Below are 15,134 nucleotides of genomic sequence, written 5' to 3'. Positions count from 1 at the left end.
CTAAAAATTAAAGATATTTTTCTAAACAATATCACTGGAATGTTGTCATTTTTATGTCGTAAAAAAGTTATATTTCATTTTTAAAATATGTCTATGTGACTGTATATAGACCCCTTAGTAGTTGAAAAAAGCATAAAGCTGTTTGACGCATACAAACACATTTGTCAGCAGTTAAGGCTTGAAAACCTGTTTGCACTTTTGCCATGTAAGTGGCTGTGATCCCTCCTGAGCTCAAGAGAATGCGACCAAACACAACACAATACGCACTGAGCAGTACTAAGCTTACTGGTGGTCTGATGTTCAGAGACCTTAGTCCTATTATATATACCTCACCTAGGCCACCTAGCATGCTCCAGGGGTCAAGGACCATAACAGGAGCCTCAGCTTTCTAAAATGGAAGATTGTCTTTATACTCACAGGTAAGAAAATGCTCAAATGTATTTTTGAATGGAAATTAGGTAATCTATACGCAATACAAAACAGCTAAACCCAAACAATATGTCATACTTCTTTCACGATTTAGCCTGTGAAACCAATGTCTTCTATCCTAGAGCATACATATCGTCATATTCTTGGATCACGCGCTAGACAAACAGTAAAGCAAAATAACATTACATAGGCATCACTTTGGATGGAGAAACAAATCAAACAAACAACCATTATTTTTACAATAACAATTTACATTTTATGATCGTGATCATGCAAGTGGCTTTCCTCTCATACTGTCCAAATAGACTGTCATTATCATTTCAAACAGAAAAAATGGACATCCTGTTTATGTACATTGCCTTACATGTATATACAATTGTACATTGTGAATATTTGCAATGGCTGCCTTTACTAAATAACTCAATAAATCAATAAATCAATCAATCAATCAATCAATCAATCAATCAATCAATCAATCAATCAATCAATCAATCAATCTCATCACGTGTAAGATCACCATTAGACATGGTCTTAGTGCACTTTACAATTAAAGGAACACAGAGACGGACACTGACAGCAGCGAGACAATTGAACAGCATTAAAGCAGAAATAATAAACAATACAAAACAAGCAACATGAGAGAATAAGTGAAAAGGTTTGTTTGTGAAGGATGCAGAAAGGATGGTGTGTTATGGTTGGCTATGGTATAATAAGTAGATGTGGGTTTTCAATCTAGATTTGAAAATGTCAGCTGAGTGAACTTCTTTAACCTGTAGTGGGAGGCTATTCCACAGATGAGGGGCAAAGTAGGAGAATACTCTATAATTTTCTGTTTACTAGAGGAATGGCCAAGAGACCAGAATCAGAAGGGGGCGGAGAGAGCGAGCTGGAGTATATGGTGTGATGAATAAATTGTATAGTGATTGCTGCCATATGATTTGTCCGCTAGATGGCAGTCAAACCACATCATACACCGAACACAATCCTTTTGGACATAAAGTTGTTGTAATAGTCATAGTTTATGATTAATATATAGGCCTAAATGTGTCAGTCATTGTCAGTCATTTTCATGTTTGATCATTTGATGTTGTTAAACTTACTTATTTGATGAGTATCAGATAAGCTCAGTAACAGCTGGTCACCAACAATAAACAATGAGTCCTGCTACTTGATTATTTATACTCGGTATGAGTTTCTATTTTACGTTTCCTTTATGTGATCACTTTACAGGGTGAGAAGAGATACGATGAGGTGGAACAGATGATATGAGAGGGGAGGAGAGAAAACAAAAGTAGTGAGATGATAAGGCAAACTGCAAGTCACATTATAAGAAGGGAGATTTCTATGTCTGTTTTGATTGTGAAGTATGTTGAGGTGCTATATAAATACTGTGGAAGAATCTCAATGCTTAATCGACAGAAGAATGCACACAGCCTGTATTCAGAAAGGGGGCCTTTAAATGAGCCGTCAGCAGTTCTGTATGGTTGGGATGTCATAACTATACCTATTTAGAGGTATGTTCAGACTGACCGTATGAAAAAATGAGATGTTTTTTTAAACGTGTTTTAGTAAAAACCCTAAAATACAAGTATGAACCTTACAGTGACCATAAAATGGGACCTATAAAATGAGATAAGTCATTTTAATCTCATTTTTGAGTTTGAGTTGAATCATGTTACATTCTTTATTTATCATGCAAAGGTTTTGAGGTGCCAGTGCTCTGGAAGAGGAGCATTTCAATGCTGTTTTCAAAAGTGCAGGGCTCCGTGTCCTTTAGAATAAACAGGTGAATGGACGGAGGGTGTAGGGCACTGACAGATAATTGGTGCTATTGTGTTTGTGTTGTGGGCTCAGGGTGGGGATGAGATTTGATCTGACTGAGTTTTTTTTGTAGTAGCTTTAAAATGTTATTGTTCACTTAACAAATAAAGGAGCAGCACAAGGATGCATAAAGGATAACATAACTCTAGTTACAGTTTAATATAAAACTTTGTATGTGTTGGGATCTTCTATATGGTGCCTGAACGCATCAGAATTTTGGAGGTGTGCCTGTTTTTGAAACATCACCAGACCGCTTAATCCAATGATCTCTCTGTCTATTACTCACCTCTGTCTCTGTCTCTCTCTATCTCTCTGGGGAAAATAGAGGAAAAACAGAAGGGGACTGTCTGTGTACTCTACGTGCCGCCATTTAAAAGATTTGAGAAAACATGAACAAGCTTCTGCTTGTGGATTGGGCTCAATGTGCAGCTCCTTTTCTTAAGAAATTTTCTCTGTAAACCTATTGTTTAGGAAACAAAGGTGCCTGCATTCAGCAACACACTGTTGTTGCCAGCAACATTTCTTTTGGTTGTCTCAATATGTACCAAGTTCTCTAAATCTTTACGTGATTTTGCACAATTAATTTTCCATCTCAGCCTTGAGACTTATTTCTATTACCTAGGTAATTGGATGCTAAGTGAGTGAGATGATTCAATCTGTTCCCAGTGCAGCTTTCCGTGTTTCAAGAATGAGTATACTGTTATAAACATCATCATTTATAAGGTCCTAAATACTGTTCACACAGAACAAAGATAGATTTAATGCCATAGGTTCACTCTCAATGGTAGGAGTTTGGCATTCATCACACAGACACTTACCACTTGAGGGAAATTGTTCCTTTAAAGGAGGTACAGAGGGCATTCTCATTTTCTAAAATAGACACCTTAAGGGAACAGTTGGTTAAAAGGGTAGATGTGCAAGGCATCAAAATAATAAATAGCTTACTGCTGTTACTTGTTATTATGATGGGGTGTGTGTTATTGACACAGAAAGTCTTCTTTAGCGTAATGGTCACAGGGCACCAGTGTGAGACATTTCTCAGATTCTTCTTGCTTACTTTATTAACTACCTGTCTCTCTGTTTGTGCACCGTCTGACTCACCTGAATCTTAAAATGTATGGGGACAACAAGGTGCTCATGAGGATAACCTCAGGCTGGAGACAGCAATGTTTCAGGATTCACATTTAGTCCTTACATCCAAAATGAGGCACCATTTTCTACACAGGATGTTTTTTATGTTTTTTAAAGCTCTCCAAATTTAATTAATTCTAAAATGCCAGTTTCACTTTATAGTTTGGGGCTTTAAGACCACTGCCTTTTGAATGCATGATGCATTTACGTGATTTCAGGTAGCCTGTTGAAATTTGTTTTTTTTATGTTGCGTTCAGCTGGTCCACTCATTTCTCACATCTGCTTTGTAAAGAACAAAATTGCAAGAAACTGCTTGGCAAAAGTATGGAGTTGTTGCTCAATAGCAAAGTGTTTTGCAATTGTTTTGCCATGTCAATGTGAACAATCAATATAGTTTTCTTTTGACTTTTGTTCATGAGGATTTTTGGAGCATGGTAACCCCGGTCCAAAAGGTCATGACCCTAAATGATAAGGATGATGGAAGTTACAGTGGGGCTGTCGTGTGTGCTCAGAACGTGCTTCTAAAGGGAGCATCACATATATTAGAGTCTCTAAGTGGAGCAGAGACAAAATAAACCAGTGTCAGTCATTTTAGATAATTTCTCTTACAAAGCAGACACACAAATCTTATTCATTGAAGAGGGGTCATTAGTAGGGGGTTGGGATGGAGATGGTCATAGAAGATTTAAAAGTAAGAAAAAAATCCTCATAGATGAGCACAATATTTCAGCAGTTGTTGAGGGTAAGAAATAAAGCAGCCTGTACTTTGTGGTTTGCTATACTCACAGTGCTGCTGAGGTGAAGATGCTGTCCTGGGTGGCCCAGCCAGAGCACCACTGTAGCAACAAACGCCTGCCTGGACTTGGTTCTAGAGACATTAAAAAGAACATGAGTGGGATAATTAAACCAGGCTTACATTTTAGCATGACAAGATGCAAAGCTTGCTATTAAGGGTGAGGCCCCTATCACCCTCTTTGTCCTTCTAAATGTCTATGACAATTATTGCTGTAATGCCGTGCAGTGCCCTGTATTGCCATGAACGACTACAAACCACTATTTTTTTAGTCACTGTTCCATTATCTTTTACTGTGACTGTTATTGCCACTCTTCATTTCAACCCCAACCGGTCGTCAGACACCGCCTACCAAGAGCCTGGGTCTGTCTGAGGTTTCTTCCCAAAGGGGAGTTTTTCCTCGCCACTGTCGCACTGTTGCTTGCTCTGGAGGGAACTACTAGAACTGTTGGGTCCTTGTAAATTATATAGTGTGGTCTAGACCTACTCTATCTGTAAAGTGTCTCGAGATAACGCGTTATGAAATAATACTATAAATAAAATTGAAAAATTAAATTGAATTGAATAGATTACCATGAAATGGACCCAAGAGGATGAATCCAACAGGCTATGGTGGTCTCCTGATGTTTCCTCTAACTCTATTGTCACGTAAAATGTGTTTATTTTATTCAGTGCTAATTAGCTAAGGTTAGCATGCCAACACATTAACCCAAAATGGCAAAAATAGTAATTAGTAACATTATACCTGCTAAACATCAGCATGTTATCATATATATTAGCATATCACATCATATCATTGTTAGCATGGTGTTAGCATTTTAATTAAAGCACTGCTGTCATAAGTATTTATTATATTCTTGAGGTAAAGTCAAAACAATTTTTATGCAACTAGATAAAAATCAATAAATTTAGAGCAGGTTTAAATGACATAACAGCTCAAAACAAAGTCAATTTTGGCATTTGTAGATTTCAGTGTAAAAGCCATAAAATGTTTGTTCTGAGTGACGTAAGAATGACAGGGTAAACATTCCATGATTTAAAGAAACTTTATTTAGACAGAGTACAAGCAGAGCAAAGACAATTAAATGAATAAACTAACATTTTTGTAAATGTATGTATTTTCTTACTAAAGTTTTCCACGCTAAGTAATAAATATCTTGTTTAAGTACAGTAAACGGCATTTTATTAGTAAAACAGTATGAAAATGGCTATAAGTCACACAAAAACATACATTTCTATTCTAAATTGGATTAAGCATGCATAGCTATAGTAGTACTGCATATTTATGTTTGTGGCATTTTCTCCAGAAACAACTGATCAAAGTGTCACTCAACTGTGAGAAAACATTCCTCTGAAAACACAAAACATTCACAGTCGTGTAATTCCCCTCAAAAAAAATCCCTACAAAATTCAAAACAATATTTCCTCTCTTTTTCATTTTTTTGCATATCCCCGTCTCATTTGACATCGGTTACTATCTGTTCTCTCCTTTCCCCTTCCTATTTCTTGGTCTCCTCGATCTGCTCCACCTCGCTGGATTCGTCCACCACTTTGCCGTTGATCATCGTCTGAGTCACCACCTTCACAATCTTCCTGGTGCGAACATCAGGCTCCTCTGCACGGACAGAGATGAGATCAAATGAGATGGGAAGGGATGAGATGGAAGAGGAGAGAGGTGAGGAGAAATGAATGATTTGGGGATGAGATTAGTTTTACAGTAAATGGGATCACATGAGACTTACACAGGTGAGAAAGTAAGCTGTGATTATAAGAAATGACATGATGACACGGAGAAAAGAGATAAAATAAGAAAATAGACAAAAAAAGATAAAACAATTTGATGCGTGAAGATGAGATCATACGACAAAAATATTACATAATGCAGTGTGAGAAGAGACGCAATGAGGTGGAAGAGATGATATGAGAGGGGAGGAGAGAAAACAAAAAGTAGTGAGATGATAAGGCAAATTGCTGGTCTCATGTTATAAGAAGTGAGATTTCTATGTCTATTTTGATTGTAAAGCATGTCGAGGTGCTATATAAATACTGTGAAAGAATCAACACGCTTAATCGACAGAAGAATGCACACAGCCCATATTCAGAAAGGGACTTTAAATGAGCCATCAGGAGTTCTGTATGGTTGTGATGTCATAATATTATACTATTTATAGGTAGGAAAGCGCCCCTACAGTGCTGTTATAGTCAGTCATTCCCTGGCTACAATGATGGTGCAGAGACTTAGAGAAGGTTGAATCATGTGCCTGTGTAGTGCCTGCTCAGTTCCTTCCCTGTCTCCGTGTTATTTCTCCTGATGAAGTTTGTTTGTGGTTTGATGGGTTGCACACTGAACGTAAGATGTTGTGTCAGACAGCTTCAGATGAAGGACGACGTGCAATTTTCACTAAGAAACATTAACTATTCAACTCTCCTGTCTTGCTTCACAGCCTTTTAATTTTGTGTTGTCTTTATGTTGAACATTTAACACCAAAACACCTCAAGGTTATTAATCCAGCAGCAAGGCAAGTCAGTCGGATGAAGAGACAGTTACAACATTTTCCCACCCACATTTGTTGCTACAGGAGCGGAGCTGTTAGTGGTGGTTGCATAGTTTTGAGGTCTATGAAACAATCATTAGTCCTGGGCCACCTGGGTGTATAAGTTTGTGTATGTCTGTTAGTTTCACTTCAACTCTGTCAAATTACAACATAAACATATAGTGAATAGTTTGTTTTACTTATCTCCTTCATAATTACTGCTTTAGTCACTCTGTACTTCCCTGCTGTTTCCATCAGGTTGTAGTGTGACTGATTTTTTTTTTTTTTTTTTTTTTAAACAGTTAAAGGTCCCATGCTATGAACATTTTAACATCGATATGAGCGTCCCCTGCCTGCCTATGGTCCCCCAATGGATAGAAAAGGTGATAGATGTAAACCGAGCCCTGGATATCCTGCTCTGCCTTTGAGAAAATGAAAGCACAGATGGGTCAATCTGGAATCTTGCTCCTTATGACCTCATAAGGGGCAAGATTTCAGATCGACCCAAGGTTACCTCCTCTCTCCTCCTCAAAAGCTACAGACTTGGAAATGGCACATACTAAGGAAAGATCGTTATTGGACTGGCTCTAGTGGCTTTGATTCTACACCAGGGCTGAATTTTGGGAAAGAGACTTTAGATATGGTATTAGGGGACCACTAAGGTCTATATAAAAGCATCCAAAGAGAACCATGTCATGGGACCTTCAAAAGTCAAAAGCCAAGTACTCACTTTTTGGTGGTGGAGGAACTTCCTTGACTCTGAGGGGCAGAAAGGAAACATGTCAGAATGAAGAACTTTGAATTGACTTAAAAACAAGACACAAGAAACATTTAGGCATAGATCAGGAAATGCGCTTGTTCAAACGGTGTTGACGGTTGCCTGGCTATTTAAAAACTGCGGGTTTGTGAAGGATGTCCTGTGTCGCTCTAGTGACTGTTCTCTCTGACCAATCAGTGGCCTGCAGTGTTTTAGTCCCGCATTGCCAGACCGGCCTCCACAGCTCTGCGGAGCAAGGTCTGGCTAGTCCACACAGCATTCCGGGATAGGAAAAAGTTTGTACTGGTTCATCGACATTTCTTTAAACCAATCACAGTTGTCTTTTGCGGCGCTAAGTACAGGACACAATGATGGTGCCCAGGCAAAATAGCCTCTGGAAGGAACTTGTTTTTGAATGAACGTGTACGTTCGAGTTGTTTGTCATGCAAAAGAAAACTCAGTTTGGACCGATAGTCTAGCTAGTTGTCTGGATTTACCCTGCAGAGATCTGAGGAGCAGGTAACCATAGTCCTCAGAAATCGACCAGAGTTTAAAATGCCAACAAAAACAAAGTGGAAGGTGACTGAGCACCTGAACATGTGGTATGCCCTACTATGTGGTGGAAGTGCAGAATCAGTTCAGCGGTCATCCTGTAGTAAAGATGGTGTAAACTCACGTCTCCTCTCCCTCCAGGAGGCGCCTGTAGGTTGCGATCTCCATCTCCAGGTTCTGCTTGATGCGGAGGAGCTGCTCGTAGTCAGTCTTGGTGCGCTGCATGTCCAGCCTGAGCTGGGAGAGGTCGTCCTCCAGCTGGCTCAGGGTGACCTGCAGCCGCTCCATCTCAGCGGAGTATTTCTGACCTGTCTCACCCAGGTTACCTTCCAGCGCTGCTATCTGAGGAGAGAAGTGAAAATAATGAGAGCTGACCTAACTTATCCACATACCTGGGTCTAATATTACCATTGTGTGCTTTTAATGTAACCACTAATCATATCAGTTTGTAAGTTAAATGACAGGTGACCTGGTAAATGTCCCAACATTATTCATAATTCTGTCATGTCGGCTGGTATTAAAAAATGATGCTTTTCAAGCTCCTCGCATTTCCTTAGAGGGTGTTTCTCAGTAGTCATCAAAGCTCAGTGTCTCTTCATTCTAAAATTACTTGCCAAACCATTATCAACAAATACCTGAGAGCTGACAAGGCCTTGGCATCCAAAACAAACATCTGCTGCTCAGACACGATTAGGCTACCAATCTCACCATCGAAACTCACCCCCGTACAATTTAGCAACTGAGTCCACCATGTCCTCGCAAGGGTTATCAGCGTGGGAGAACATGTTTACTGTCAACACATGATTAAGAGAAATTCTCAGACACTGATGTCAAGTTCAACAAACTGGTGTCACTGAGACTGAATCTAAAGTACTGTAAAGACTTTTAGTGTTGGTATTCAACAAATCCCTTCTAAACCCGCGCTTTCTTTAACACAATCGCGGCTTTGTGAAAAGGTTATACTTATAATACTCAATCATATTATAAAATCATGGTTGTGGTGTTTGCATTGCCTTATGGGTATTAGGTTTTGTTTGCTCTGCTGCAAATGGAAAGCTATTATAAATTTACCATGTAAGGCTTCAGCATTTTTCTTTCAAAAACATGTCATCAATGTGGAAGAAATGGGATCATTTGCTCCACTTGTCACCTCCCTTCTCAGGTGTAGCCGCTCACCTGTTTGTGCAGCCCCTCCAGCTCCACCTCCAGGGTCTGCAGGAAGCGCTGCCTATCGATCAGCTCGCTCTGAGCTCCTCTCAGAGCCTCGTTGCTCTCCTTCACCTCGTTCTGCACATTCTCCAGCTACACAAAATAAACACAGGAAGGCACACTCACATGGAATGCATGTACCTTACTACGTGAGTTTGTGTTTCTTCTCGGAATATTTACACATATTGTTTTTGTCTTTGATATTGTAGGATTTCAATCCCAGGTGTAACTAACTAACAATTTTAGTGTAGAGATTACATTATTTTTAAATCAAAAACAGTAAAAGATATTTGCTACTTTAAAAAAAATGATAGATATATGTATATCTTTGAGTTTTAGATATTTAAAGACACCATGGCCTCTTAGAAGTTGTGATGGCCATTGTTTTCCTATTTTTTGGATGTATACACTAAACAAACAAAAAGATCTTTAATGACAAAAGTCTTTAGTTGCAGTCCTATTTCAATAAATCAGCTGAGCGCTCTCTGCCCTCACCTTCTTGCGGTACCACTGCTCCGCTTGGTCCTTGTTCTTCTTGACAATCCCCTCATACTGGGAACGCAGTTCAGACAGAATGGTGCCCAGTTCTGGTCCGCTGGTCGAGTCCACCTCCACATTCACTTCATCTTTGGCAATACGAGACTTCATCTGTTCTAGTTCCTGCGGGAGGCAGAGGGGGTTGTAATGAATACAAATGTGTATTTGTAAATGAAAAGAACACTGCATTGCGTCATTGCTACATAAAGTAAAAACATACAGATGCCATATGGAACCAGGGATAGTCTTGTGAATCTGACACCGCAGGGTGGCAGAGAGGATGTGAGGACATCTTCATTATTTAGATTTTCTCCATTAATAGTTGATGGGGCAGAGCTCACCTTACCTCTGACACACGCAGGCGATCTCTTTCACTCTCGTTTCTTTGTGACATTGTGTCATGTCACATTTGTTTTTAACCCTTTGAGGTCTGAGGGTATGTTTACACATCTTCTTAAATTTACCTTTTTAGGTATTTGCATGAAACCAGTCCCCATGTGTATCATATTCAAATGTTCAGAACAAACTCAGCTTTCCGTATAGTAAGGCCCACATTGTTTTCTAAAGCATTGTGTAAAGAGATTATAGGCGCTAAAGCTGAAACGTTGATGTTTACTTTTTGAAATTCCTTTCTTCTTTTGAAAACAAAACCTTAACTTATGATGTTGTGCGAATTGTTTTGGTACTTGGAATGAGTTTACCAAAGTCTTAGGTCCACAAATTACTGTAATAAACGATTTTTCCATTGTATCTTTGGGAAGGAGAAGCATAAGTGATCCAGTCTCAATTAGTCAAATTCATTCTCAATATCTGCAGTAGGTCATGTATTGGATTGGTGCAGTTTGTCTTATCTTGTTTCAGTAAGCAGGATATCAGGCCTTCTCTTGATGAGATGGGGTAAACTTATCTTAGTTTCTTATCCTCCCCAGAGAACAGTAGTCTGGATGCCTCGGATCAGCTGATTGGGCAAAAAGAGAAGGTTTGGGAAACCAGATCTACTTGCTTCTTTTGTCTATAGTAACCAGAGGACCACCTCGCTCCCCCCCCCACCCTCCCCACACATTATTTTCTGTCCAGTTAGGCTCTAAATAAGACCTCTTGAGTCCACTAAACTGGGTCAGCCTGATATATCAAACAACTTGTTGTCTGTGAGTGGAGGTTGTACAATAAAAGAAAGGGCCATGTAAATGAGATCAGGCAAATGTCAAGTAGCCACGTGTTACTTTAAAAGACCTGCAGAGATGTGGGCAAAGAAGAAAAGAGAAGGGATAAGAAACTAGTTCCAGCAGACAGCTTTAAGACAGACTTACCTCCTCATGGTTTTTCTTGAGGAAGTAAAGTTCTTCTTTCAGGCTGTCCAGATCTCCCCTGAGGGAGGCGATGATCTGCTCGTGGTCCGTCTTGGCCTTTTTCAGAGCAACACAGTCTCGCTCCACAGACTGACACATCACCAGCTCAGTCTCCCACCTAAGTACAGTCCAGATAAATGGTGAGAAAGGCAGAAAAAAATTAATTTATTCACTTTTTTAACTGCAGTAGAAAGTGCCTCATAAAGTTACATCTTTTACATTTTACATTCAAGTTACATTTTAACATGTCATCACTGGGTGCTAGATAAGACTTTTGGACACCACACTACTGCACTAAGTGCAAACTGCACAATTGGTTTATTTACATTTAGCATATATCTTAGCATATTGTTTAAGCACATTTTTGTTTTACCATCCTGTACATATTCAAATATTTGTTCTTTTATTGTATTCATATTACTATTTCATGTATATTGTATGTATGTATGTATGTTTTTCCCAGTATTTCATATTTATATTCTGTGCTTTGTGACTGATTTTGCTGCTGTAACACCGGAATTTCCCATTTTTCTTGGGATCAATAAACATCTATCTATATCTATCTATCTATCTATCTATCTATCTATCTAAACTTAAAAGCTCTGTCTGCCAAAAAAGAAAAGCATTTGTATTGATCTAGTTTCAACTTATGACATTTCTTTGCATTAAACAACACACTCAAGACTTCACAGGGAGAAAGTAGGAAATGAATGGTTGAAGCAAAAATGTTAAGTATTAACATTAACGTTAAGGAATTTTCATTAAATATCTCAACAGTTGAGCCAATATAACACTTAAAAAGTAACATACTTAAAATTTTAATATTAATTTAATCCTCCCATGCCACACAGTTATTGCTAACGTGCGCTACTGCATGAAGCAGATGTAGTAAACCTCACTCAAAGACAGTGATTAAACTCGGGCTCAGCAAATCATGTAAAAAAGAGACAAAGACAAATACAGTCTCAGTTGTTCATCTTCATCCTGTTATCATGAATCACTCACTTGATTCTGAAGTCATCAGCAGCCAGTTTAGCATTATCAATCTCTAACATGAGGCGGGCATTTTCCAAGGTCCTCTTCCTCACCTGACAAATATTAAGAGGGAGAAACAATGTTATGACAGACATTAACATCCTTTATTAAAGTCACACAGAAGTCCTGTGCATTTGATGTTTCGTGTAGTGTGTTCACATTTTTATATTCATTAATACTGGCAGTGAAAGTGCCAATGTTACAAAAGACAAATGAAAAGTTGAATCCTTATCCAAAAAGTAACACATTCCATCTTCATTAAACTGTAACTTTTGCGGTTTGGTCAAAGAAGGTAGACATAATATCTTCACTCAGGCTCTGGTTAGTACAACTCAATGATTACATGTAGGGGAAATTCTGCCTTTGATGAATCTAATGATGCAGTTCCTGCTAAAAGATCTTATGTCCATATTTGCATGAATGTTTTGTCTATGTAAAATACCCAATGTCATCATAACCTTGAGCTTTGTTCATGAAAACAAAAAAATTGCAATCTGGCCACCGGTCTGTGTAATGTACAGTATGTCTGGTGTGGTTCCACGGCCCTTTGTGCCTACCTCTTGCTCAACAGCATGAGCTTGGGCCATCATGGAATCAAGGTCATGGCCTTTGGGAATGCGGTCAAGCATCAGTTTCTTAATCTTGGCCTCCAGGTCTGCATTGGAGCGCTCCAGTGAACGCACCTGGAGGATGACAAAGAGAGAGAAACAGTTTAATGATCAGAGCGTTTCAGCTGGCTACTAGTGGTGTCAGATCCTTGTCTGCATGGTGCCAAATGGAGAGACACCCATCACCCATTTGACTGCTGACCAACAGTATAACAGTGCTGCTACTGTTTTATGAATCACACCTTGTCCAGGTAGTTGGCCAGACGGCTGTTGAGACTTTGCATGGCTTCCTTATCATTGACACTGTTGCCGTGCAGGCCGTTAAGTTGCAGGCTGGTTGGGCCATTGAGATCATGGCTAATGGAGGCCGAACGGCTCAGCGGGCTCGCTGCGGAAAAAGACACTGACGCACGGGAGCGGGCACGGCCAGTGTCCATCAGAGAACGACTGGAAAAGGAGGGCTGACGGTTCATAGAGAAGCTCCTCACCGACATGCTGGAGGCCATGATGGGTGGCTGTGAGGACACAAAGATGGATATGCTGGTATACTTGTAATGACAAAATGGAGGAAAGACATGGCGAGAAAAACCCAAGCACAATCACACGTTAAATCCATCACAGCTGCTAAGGGCTCATCACTCTGAATAGAGAGTGGATGGATTTTCAAATTACAGCTATAAAGGTCTTAAGGAAAATACATTACTTCAAATGCCAGATTGACTTATTGCAGCAGTTTAAAGCTAGTGTTATGTGACATCTGGCTGTGGAAAAGCTCTCTTGTGGCCCTTAAGCAAATGTATTTTATTCTCGCATTTGGCTAGACTTACATACAAGTAGGGCCTTATATTCAAGACCACTAAACGCCCCACTGAAAATGATGAAAGGAGTCTTTTCAATGAGTGTACGTATGGCCGGGTAGTGGCTTTTAAAATGAACCATCTGCATTGAAGAGATGACTGACTTTACAGTCAGAGCCACTTCAACTCAAGTCTGTGTAAAATCAAAATGTAAATGAGCACAGCTCAACCCTGGGTCGAAGGAGAGCCTCTCAACGGGACTGAAAACGCTCTCATGTAGTCTATTACTATGATAATAAGGTGCATTTTACATTCAAGAAGAGACTAATAGGGGATTCATAAAAACATAAAGTGAGGAGATGAAAAGTGGCTTCACAAAATAGCTTTCTTAAAGGTTTAGACTAATGGAGAAGTAGTTAAATGTTATAAAAGATTATGAAAGTTATATTCCTATTTAAATCCAGGTCATACACAAATCATTTTTTTCAGCAATGTAACTTTGTTTACTGTAAATACCTAGTATTTTTTGCCCCAGGTATTCACATTACTTTTGCACTTCAAGTGGACTAGTTGGATGTATAGCTGTCAAACATGTACAGGACGGTATCTGTCTGTGTGTGTGTGTGTGTGTGTGTGGTGTGTGTGTGTTGTGTGTGTGTGTGTTTCTGTAGATTAGCAGTCAAGGGAACCTATGTGTCTCTCTGTTACTTGATCCTTGCAACACCGTTCCCACAACACTACAAAGGACCCAGCAGGAGACAGACGGCCCTTGTTCAGATGAAAGATATAGCTTGGGAGAATGATCAGCAAAATATTCAGAGTGAATTCCAGTGAGACAAGGAGACGCTTTGTTCAGCAGGAAATGACCTTTCATTTCATTTTTTTTTGTTTAAATCATCTTGTCATTAGCTGACAAATAGTTGCGATGACAACTGTTAAATGAAAGTGGACAGAAAGATAATAAGATTCATTTGCCAGAAAGTGGTAGAAGCTTTTTCTTCCAAATCCTTACTTTTTTTCATAATCTCAACTACTAAACTTAATAAAAGAAGAAACAAAATAGAAATTGTTGGAAATTACTTAAATCATCAATTAAAATAAATTTATTAAAATAAATCTAATTGTAACAACTTAAAAAGCATCCTACTCACCAGGGTTTTCTTCAGATAGATGTACAGTGGGATACAGAGGAATACAGGAAGCTCTGTGCTGCTGATGCTACAGGACAGGTGAGCTTTTATGCAGGTGTGCAGGAAGAGGGAGGAGCTAACTGTGAACAGGAGGTGCGGTTACTGCACCTGAAAGTCTTGACAAAAGGTAGATGTGAAGTCTTGTGATAACCTGTAACATACGGTACATTCTCATTTTACCTGCCTACTGTTGAGGCGCAATAAGCCGAGAAACTCCATAGTACTTTTATTATGAAGAAGCAGTGATAGAATAGGTATTGTAGGTCTGAGCTTGGCTTGAACTTGTATTTAGTCTTTATTTCATTTTTTTTTAACCTTTGTCCATTGTCCTGATCTCTAAAAAAACCCAACTTACTTGGAACAGTAATTTGTGTCTAATATGGTTTAATAAA

At 39.2% G+C, this 15,134-nt stretch overlaps 1 protein-coding gene and 1 long non-coding RNA gene across 3 annotated transcripts; one reads left to right on the top strand and one right to left on the bottom strand.

Annotated features, from left to right (window-relative positions):
- Positions 1-5,204: 5,204 nt before the first annotated feature.
- si:ch211-243g18.2 (keratin, type I cytoskeletal 18) lies at positions 5,205-14,811 on the bottom strand. Of its 2 annotated transcripts, none has more exons than XM_032538972.1 (10): positions 14,704-14,811; positions 12,998-13,270; positions 12,705-12,830; positions 12,118-12,200; positions 11,074-11,230; positions 9,722-9,886; positions 9,194-9,319; positions 8,142-8,359; positions 7,435-7,467; positions 5,205-5,789 (listed from the first exon to the last, which is right to left on the bottom strand). In XM_032538972.1, exons 2-10 carry the CDS (start codon positions 13,259-13,261, stop codon positions 5,780-5,782), a joined length of 1,182 nt encoding a protein of 393 aa, XP_032394863.1. In that variant the 5' UTR covers positions 13,262-13,270; positions 14,704-14,811; the 3' UTR covers positions 5,205-5,779. The 2 variants fall into 2 exon arrangements, with proteins under 2 accessions (XP_032394863.1, XP_032394862.1); XM_032538971.1 differs by having other exon boundaries at positions 7,439-7,467.
- Positions 7,678-12,472, top strand: LOC116703904 (uncharacterized). Its single transcript, XR_004335539.1, has 3 exons — positions 7,678-7,761; positions 8,798-8,802; positions 12,463-12,472. It is a non-coding gene; the product is annotated as an uncharacterized LOC116703904 (long non-coding RNA).
- Positions 14,812-15,134: the final 323 nt, after the last annotated feature.

The sequence above is a fragment of the Etheostoma spectabile genome, chromosome 16, assembly GCF_008692095.1.
Source record: "Etheostoma spectabile isolate EspeVRDwgs_2016 chromosome 16, UIUC_Espe_1.0, whole genome shotgun sequence".
NCBI lineage: Eukaryota > Metazoa > Chordata > Actinopteri > Perciformes > Percidae > Etheostoma > Etheostoma spectabile.
The sequence above is the reverse complement of the archived record's forward strand: the minus strand, read 5'-3'. Positions and strand labels throughout refer to the sequence as shown.